The sequence below is a fragment of the Gigantopelta aegis genome, chromosome 14 (genome assembly GCF_016097555.1).
Source record: "Gigantopelta aegis isolate Gae_Host chromosome 14, Gae_host_genome, whole genome shotgun sequence".
NCBI lineage: Eukaryota > Metazoa > Mollusca > Gastropoda > Neomphalida > Peltospiridae > Gigantopelta > Gigantopelta aegis.
In genome coordinates, this window is record NC_054712.1 from 2,007,066 (window position 1) to 2,016,741 (window position 9,676).

At 38.5% G+C, this 9,676-nt stretch overlaps 1 protein-coding gene across 1 annotated transcript in view; it reads right to left on the bottom strand.

The window, feature by feature from the left end:
* Positions 1 to 9,346, bottom strand: part of LOC121388378 — a 49,042-nt gene extending 39,696 nt beyond the window's left edge. The window contains exons 1-4 of the mRNA XM_041519680.1: positions 9,206 to 9,346; positions 7,964 to 8,156; positions 2,947 to 3,153; positions 25 to 210 (exon numbers count right to left, since the gene is read on the bottom strand). Coding sequence (XP_041375614.1) covers positions 25 to 210; positions 2,947 to 3,153; positions 7,964 to 8,156; positions 9,206 to 9,346 — 727 coding nt within the window. The remainder of the gene's footprint in view (positions 1 to 24; positions 211 to 2,946; positions 3,154 to 7,963; positions 8,157 to 9,205) is intronic.
* Between the last annotated feature and the right edge of the window lie 330 nt (positions 9,347 to 9,676).

Genomic DNA, 9,676 nt, shown 5'->3' on the forward strand with positions numbered 1-9,676 from the left:
AAAGGAAATGAACCATGGTCTTACCTTCCTGACAGCTGGGAGCTGATCTCTTCCACTGACTGTCAGGAATGCTGCAGGTACTTTTAAAACCTCCACCTATGAAGAAGAAACCCGCTCTGTCGTCACATAGGTATTTAGCAACTGCGTTGAAAGCAGCGTTGGTGTACATGGGTTTTATGCCGACTATCACGCCAGGTCTATCACAGCCAGCTGTAAAGAAAACAGGGAGTCCCGTCCTTATTGTCAAACATGTGTCCACAACATCATACAAATCTGTGTGATAATGTTCGCAACAGACGTGTACCGTCCTTACTGTCAAACGTGTTCACAGCACCATCATACAAATATGTGTGATGGTGTTCACAACAGACGTGTCCCGTCCTTAATGTCAAACGTGTTCACAGCACCATCATACAAATATATATGATGTTTACAAGAAACTTTATCCCGTCCTTACTGTCAATCATGTGTTCACAACACCAACATACACATCTGTATGATGATGTTCACAAGAAACGTGTCCCGTCCTTACTGTCAAACATGTGTTCACAACACCAACATACACATCTGTATGATGATGTTCACAACAGACGTGTCCCGTCCTTACTGTCAAACATATGTTCACAGCACCATCATACACATCTGTATGATGATGTTCACAACAGACGTGTCCCGTCCTTACTGTCAAACATATGTTCACAGCACCATCATGCAAATATATGTGACGTAGATAGGCCTATGTCTGACAATGACGTAGTACTCAGCAAAATGCCGCGAAAAGTTATTTTGAAAAATGTGGCTATTGTCAATTATTTTATTATAATTTCATTGTTTATATATAAAACTGTTAAATTAGTATTAAATTGTTTAAATAGCTACAATCTTTGTTTCCGCTTTTAACCTAGTTTCAGAAAGCATAGATAACCTTCAAGGTGTATTGACAAACCGATTATCAGCTGAGTGATTGACATGTACATGTATTCATACGTCATAACAGATTGTTACGTCCGAGCGTTGGGGTTTTGTTTATTAATCATTTAAGTGAAAAATAAACAAAATTGACAGTGATATGATAAATAGAATTCGTCACTTAATATGGGAAATATCAACCTCGGCTTGTTTATCTGTATTTGTCTGCTTCGATGTCCGTGGATCTACCCTATCCCCTGTTTGCACCAACTGTAAACGTTCTGGTGACAATTCAGCTTGATAACTGGACCCGTCAATCATAACTATATAATTACCGGAAGGTAGAGTTGCTTTGATTGTAGCACTTCCTTTTTTATCGATAGTAACGCTATCTCCGACTTCAAAAGACGCCATCTTTGTTTGTCAACAATTTTGACAGGTGAAAATAGTTCTACGTTATCGGTATATAATTTGCATAATAATGTAATTTGCATACTTATGTTCTAAATATTTGCATACTTATGTCTCAAAATATGTGATTTATGTAATGGGCGTGCCCAATGCTATTCCTTAGTAGTGATATGATAAATACATGTTATGAACAGAAATAAATATTGTTGAAAGAGAGAAAGAAAAAAAAGAAAAAGAATAATAAAGGAAACAGAGAAAAAACGCAATAAAGTTCTCTGTATTCGATAATTAGGCATCAGGTATGCTAAAAGAAAAACAAAACAGAAATAAGGCATCGCACTGATTACGTAATGAATATATATACTTCCGATGCATATTCTAATACCGGGCGGATAAAAGTTACATAAGTACAGAAATATTTACCGAAGCCGATTACAAATATTATTGATATAAGAACATATGAAAATGCATAGACCTGTATGGTTCTGGTATACTCCTTGTTTGTTCTCATTTTTAACAATGGCGCTTCCTTTTGTTTGTTTGTTTGTTTCTTATTTTTTTTTTTTTTTTTTTAATCTTTTCTGTATCAAATTATACGTTGCGACTATCACAATAGGCTCTTTTTAAATAATAAGTGATGTTGCATTGTTTGCATCTTGAATGTCATTACTGGAGTAATCGCAGTCAGTAGCCGCATTAATGGAAACACAACAAACGTAAGCACCCGCACCGCAATCGGACGCACCCGGACCGCAGCCGCATTAATGGAAACATAGCTTTTCGCTCACCGTTGTGCTATATGCGGCGCGCGCTATATGCGGCGTTACACTGCCTGTTTATCTTCACCAGGAAATGTTCTATTTTGTTGTAGCTATCTACCAGTCATGATATTTATTTCCGTCATCTGACCTGTTTACCGGCCTCGGTGGCGTCGTGGTTAGGCCATCGGTCTACAGGCTGGCAGGTACTGCGTTCGGATCCCAGTCGAGGCATGGGATTTTTAATCCAGATACCGACTCCAAACCCTGAGTGAGTGCTCCGGAAGGCTCAGTGGGTAGGTGTAAACCACTTGCACCGACCAGTGATCCATAACTGGTTCAACAAAGGCCATGGTTTGTGCTATCCTGCCTGTAGGCAGCGCAAATAAAAGATCCCTTGCTGCTAACCGGAAAGAGTAGCCCATGAAGTGGCGACAGCGGGTTTCCTCTCAAAATCTGTGTGGTCCTTAACCATATGTCTGACGCCATATAACCGAAAATAAAATGTATTGAGTGTGTCGTTAAATAAAGCATTTCTTTCTGACCTGTTTCTGCGGTTGAATATCGTAGGAGCCAGCAGGGACCAACACCTGCGCCTATGACAGGCGTGTGTGTGTGTGTGTATATATATATATATATATATATATATATATATATATATATATATATATATATATATATATATATATATATATATTAAGTGTGACCAAGTTCGTAATCGATGCGAAAGCAGTAAAACAGGAACTGAAATCAACTTTAGCAAATATATTATCATGTTAGGTATGACCAATACTAAAACAAGTCGGCAGTCAGAGTATAAACTCAACTTTAACCACAAGGCCCGAACGGCTTTGACTTTCATACTCACAGCTATGTTTTCGTCCGTATATCTCAACGTGGCATATTTCCAGGGCAGACGGATTTGCAGTGTCTCCAGTTACATTAACAACGTTTCCATACACAAAATCTGGACACTTTGTTCTCACCACTGGGGACGTCTGTGGTCCGTCCGACTCAAACACAGTTGACTTGGTTCCAGATAAGACGTTTACATGAATATTACTACTTGATGTGGCTGAAAGAATTTAAAAAATGTTATAAAACAATAATTCTAATACAACTTTCATATAAGCCTTTTTTCCACTGGTTAATTTTCGTGATAAATCGGACGATAGATGTACGCTGTCATGGGCAACCAGGATTTATCGCGATGACAAAATTCCGAGAACTCATCCGATATGCGGTCACTTAGCCTCATGTGTGGTGTTTTCGTTAGTATATTAATTCCGCGTCTTCCATTATATTTAAACGTCGATATAAATAATGTTCAAAAACATTACTAACTTCAGATAAAAATGGTTTTATTGTTACTTTTTTGTTATTATTTCGTGCCATTGTAACCGTTAAGACTTCGTTAGTAAAAATGAACGTGCACCCACCGCGAGCATGTGTCTTGTGGTCTGCTCTTCTAGTTTGTGTTCTCAAAAGGGTGCAGGTTCATCAGAAATAATTATATCACAATCTGAAGTACCTTATTTTTTTTTAGAACATACATTTTAGGACAATAACATTGACAAAGAAGACAAGGTGGAAATGACTTGAGTTTTAAACGCAGTTTTAAACAACATTATCTGCTTTAAAATATCTCACAATTTTGAAAAACGCTTCAAAATAATACTTACACTTTAGAAAATGCATATTATTTTATGTATTTATAAAAAACTTTAAGTGAAAATATGTTAGCAACAGTTATAAACTTCTAGACCTACCCCATCAACGTGTATTTTGTACAAAATTAAACCAGGCGAATTCCTCGAAATAATTCAATATGAGGTTGAAACACCGCTCAAAAATGTAAAATCCAATCATATCCATATATCTTGCAACAGAAATGAACAGCCAACGAAACTATTTCTTTCAGTGTATTCTGTTTTACAATAAATCATGTTCAAAACACAGACTACAATACCAATAAATTTGCCTTTGGTTCGCTCCTAAGTTAGTGACGTCATGTGAAGAGAACAACAAAAAAACAACAAAAAAAACACACCAAACAATTACGTCATACTTTTACTTACTACAAACATTTTCATTGAATATTGTAAATAAGGAGAATAGATAATTAGGTTTTTAATATTTGGGGGATTTTTAAAAAATAAAAACACAGTAGCATTGCATTCATTACAGTATAACGTCATCCCATTGGTCCAGCCATAGCAACGGGAGTTTGTTCATTTCACGATGTATGTAAAAATTACGTCATCAGGGAACGTCATACATGATGACGTCATTTTATATTGGTAATTTGTCTTACTGAGCGTTATTGTTATAACCAAAAAAAAAAAAAAAAAAAAAATTCAAAATAAAGTATGAAGTTTTACCCTTAATATTAGTAACTATGTTTCAAATTTAATTATAAGTATTGCCTGCTATTTCTTTTACATTTATCCGGGTATGAACAAAACAATCACCCGCAAACTTATGTGAGAACGGCTTCTCATTTTTTAGGAATTTATCGATGTATAAAAGTCACAAATGGTATAAAATCGCTTCGCTACGCTACGCGATTTTATACTATATTTGTGACTTTTATACATCGATAAATTCCTAAAAAATGATAAACCATTCTTATAATTACAAACAGTACAAGAAGTGTACCTTAAAACATTCAAAAATAATTTCTTTCGTTCTTACCGTCAACCATGTTCTGTAAATAAGCGTAGGAATACATGTATACATACTATTGGAAATTGCCCGCCAAAAATAAAAATAGGTATTGAATCAACAAAAACAGTGTATATATCTTTATTATAACTTCTTTTTAAAAAATGAAACAATTTCATCTGCAGATTTGTCTTGAGTTTTTCTATCGCAAAGTGACCTTGATATTAACTTTTGTTTACGTGCAGTGACTGTTGGTGTTGTGCGGTTATTTCGATCTTGGTCTTCCGTGATGACGTATTTTTATGAGGTTTATGGAAGGATAACGCTTGGTTTTTTTAGTGACGTCAGCCAATCAGAATACAGTAAATCGTATAAATTCGGAAGTTTGTAATTATATAATATATATATATATATATATATATATATATATATATACATACATACATACATACATACATACACACACATAGATAGATAGATAGATAGATAGATAGATAGATAGATAGATATGTTATACTGTATTGAGTAAACTACCGAGACGCAGAAAACTCGTAGTATATATACTGAACAAAAAAAGAAACTTCCGATTTGTACATATAGTATTTGTTGTGTTAAAGAATTCATTGTGTAATGAAATTATATAGGTAGTATTAGCCTTGAGCTGTATTATCAGGATTCATGAATTTTATTTGCACGTGCATGCATGGTTCGACATGTCCCGTGTAGTATTCGGTCAATTTGTTTTACTTGTCTTACTGACATTGTTGTCAAGTGAACGAAAACGCTTCAAAATTTGTAAAAACATTAACGTTTTTTACATTGTAGCATTTTTAGTATGCCAAGAATATCCAATAATTTACGCGAACGGGCGATTGGCATGCTTGATGCTGGCATGTCGACAGAAGACGTTGCAAGGCATGTCGGGAGTTCTAGTCGAGCGATACGAAATCTTCGCGTAAGATTTCGAACGACAGGAAGCACCAACGACTTGCCACGTCGTGGACGTCCGCGTGTTACAACGCGTGGTCAAGACCGCTATATCATGAACACGCATTTGCGCAATTGATTCCAAACTGCCACTGCTACTGCTGCTAACACACCTGGGCTTCATAATAACCGAATCAGTGGGCAAACTGTTCGTAATCGTCTGCGGGAGAACGGTTTACATGCACGACGTCCTTACGTCGGATGCGTTTTAACGCAACGTCATCGTCTAAATCGTCTTAATTGGGCACGTGTACATGGGCGGATCCAGGAAATATTTTTAGGGGGGGGGGGACCAAAAAAGAAGGGCACATTGACTCGTCAAAAGGGCACCTTACTACAAGTTTTGATATTTACAATTAATATGAATTCCTACAGTTCTACGTCATAATATACTAGCAATAATGAAGTAAATTGGCGTCACTCGCGTTAGAACCTCAATGGGGCCCCATTGAGACTCAATAACACAGACACATATCTGCAAGCTTGCGCATGTACACGAAAATCTTGATTTCATTTATCTACAATATAATTATTGTTTACTTAAAAAAAAAAAAATTCTACAAACAAAAAGGGCACTTGGACATTTTGAGGGCACTTGAACAATTTTTTGGGGGGACGCGTTCAAAAAAAGAAACGCAAAAGGGTACAAATGGGTTATAACTCCGATTTTATGTTTCCTACCGGTTCATGCTTTGTGAATATAAGGTCATTGCATGTCCCAAACACATTCCCACGGTTACATTCGATAAAACGCAGCTACTGTACAATAAAGTTCCAAAATGTGAATATTCGCAAAAACGCAGCCACGTGCAAACCATGTCACCACTGCACGTGCGTTGTCTGCACGTGCAACATGAACACCGACAGTATAAAAGTGCAGGGTGTTCGCTTGCCTGGCCTCTGTATCTGGCCGACAGTTGACAATCCAGGACATGCCACGTATCAGTGAACCGCAGAGAAACAATGCCATCGGCCGACTAGACGCAGGCGAATCCAGAACGGCCGTTGCCAGGGCATTCCATGTGTCCCCAAGCACCATCTCCAGACTGTGGGACCGTTACCAGCAACATGGATCAACACGTGACCTCCCTAGATCCGGTCGACCACGGGTCACTACCCCCGGGCAGGACCGCTACATCCGGGTACGCCACCTTCGGGAACGATTGACTACTGCCACCTCCACAGCCGCACAATACCAGGTTTGCGCAGGATATCCGACCAGACCGTACGGAACCGCCTACGTGAGGTAGGAATTCGTGCCAGACGTCCAGTTCGAGGTGTCATCTTAACACCACAACACCGTCGACTCCGACTGCAGTTGTGCCAGATTCATCGACAATGGCCTCAACTGCGATGGAGACAGGTGTGGTTCAGTGACGAGTCCCGATTTCTGCTCCGACGTCATGATGGAAGATGTCGCGTGTATAGGAGTCGTGGTGAACGTTATGCGGCAAACTGCGTGCAGGAAGTGGACAGATTCGGCGGGGGTAGTGCCATGGTGTAGGCAGCCATCTCACACACTGGCAGAACTGACCTGGTCCACGTGCAGGGCAACCTGAATGCACAGGGCTACACTGACCAGATCCTCCGGCCACACATCGTTCCAGTTATGGCCAACGCCAACGCAGTGTTCCAACATGACAACGCCAGGCCTCACACAGCACGTCTCACAACGGCTTTCCTACAGAACAACAACATTAATGTCCTTCCTTGGCCATCGACATCACCGGATTTGAACCCAATTGAGAATCTATGGGACGAGTTGGACCGACGCCTCCGACAGCGACAACCACAGCCCCAGACCCTGCCCGAGCTGGCAGCTGCCTTGCAGGCCGAGTGGGCCACCATCCCCCGGGACGTCATCCGTACTCTGATTGCTTCAATGGGCAGGCGGTGCCAGGCAGTTGTCAACACACGCGGAGGCCACACCCGGTATTGACTCCAGATGACCTTGACCTTGGTGGTGTGTCCTATCACTTACTCACAATGGACTAGAGTGAACTGTGAACAATCCTGCAACATTTGGTAATTATCGTACTCACCATTCAATAATTAAATCAATTCTCCAAATGTTACGACAATGTGGTTTTGCGTTTCTTCTTTTGAAGAGTATATATAACTGAGTTTTTACTGATTGGAACTAGTATGAAATAATTAGCTTCAATACTTGTAATGTAATTAATTTTATTGTTACTGCTATGTGCGATGAGTAAGTAAAATATATTCACGTGTACAAACTGGTTCCGTGCCGCTATATTGGCCACTGGTCCCGTCACAAATTCTGGTCAGATCACCGGAAGTGTGGCTGTAGTCGTAAAGACAGTACCTAAAGACAGACGTATGTGACGTTACTTCCGGGTGTTCCTCCTCGCCAGGTACGGTAAGCATTAGCAACAGGTGCCGGTTCAGAACAGTTAAGAGATAAAACTGAAATAAAAATTAAATTAACTGAAGGATTATTGAGTGATTTTCTTTTCTGGTTTTTTTTTTTTTTTTTTTTTATCAACATATACATTAAAATACATGTATTGTCGTTGATTAATTAATAAATGAATAAATGAATGAATGTTTAACGACACTCCAGCACAAAAATACACGGGCTATTGCGTGTCAAACAATGTTAAATGTATAAATGAATTAATGATCACTGATACAAAAACAAAAGTAATCTAAAGTTAAGTTAGAACACAATGCAGAGAGCTGTGCAAAAGTATAAATATCACACAGGGCTTCTAGATTGTGGTAGCCCCACACCCATGGTTAGAGATACTCAATGTTAGGCTAGAAAATAACTTCTATTGCCATGCCCGACGGCTAGTAAAAATATTTTGTCAAATATTGCAGTTAAGTCTTATTTTGTAAATATAACTATCCTCCCCACCCACCAATGTTAGTGTTTTTAAGCTCTACCTCCCTATGTAGGTGTCATATTCGATTATTACTACTATTTAGTAAACTTGTATTAACTTAAAGTAAAGTTGGGCTAGTGAATTTTTAATTGTGACTAGTAAATTTTAAAAATCACTGATCCCATGGCTAGTGGAATTTATAAAAATTCTAGAAACCCAGTATAATCACAGGTAAGTATAATTACAATTTTGAAATACAAATCAACGTTTTAGAAACTGCAAGGTCGAACAAAAACGATTCTATTAAATTGTGTCTACAAACTACATCTCTCCTCGTCGGCCCTATACGATTACCATCCACCGACATGTGGTAAAAAGGTCAGTGTAAACTAACCGTGCTCAACTCTGAGATGGGGGGATCCTTCTTCAGAATAAATGAATGTGTTACGTATCCACGACACAAGACTATTTCGTCCTTCTTGTACCGACTACAGGACTGTCATTCTTCAAGCACTGGCTTGGAAAACAATGAAGCTTGTTCGCAACAACACGGTTGCAATCATCTTGCCAAGTTGAAAATATATGTTGGTTAATTTGATGTTTAATATCAATGTAAGGCACACCAACCTCGATATGAGGAACATTTAAAGCCGAGTTTGCATCTTTGGCTGTCTTTTCATTACCCTTTGCGATAGACTGGGCACCCAACAGAATCCAATATTTGTATTGGCAATACATAACAAGGCACACGTCCGTATCAACATCCATGTTCCAGCGTCCTAATTTGTAAAGTGTAGAGACACGAAAGTGAGTGTAAAAACATTTTTGGATGCCATGTGTAATATTTAATTTCTTTCAGGACTTGAATGATTTCCCAGGTTTCAGCAGAACATATCCGTTAATCTCGTGGAAATAATTGCGTCTGATGGAAAAAGGAAACACTGTAGCATAAGCCACAGAATCCTCTCTCCATGATTCATCCGTATCTAAGAATGTCATCTCTGTATTTGGTATCAACTATCATGAAAGGTTATTAATAAATATGTGGATCTGTACGATCTTTCTTTTTTTCAGATGCATAATATCCAATACAATTTT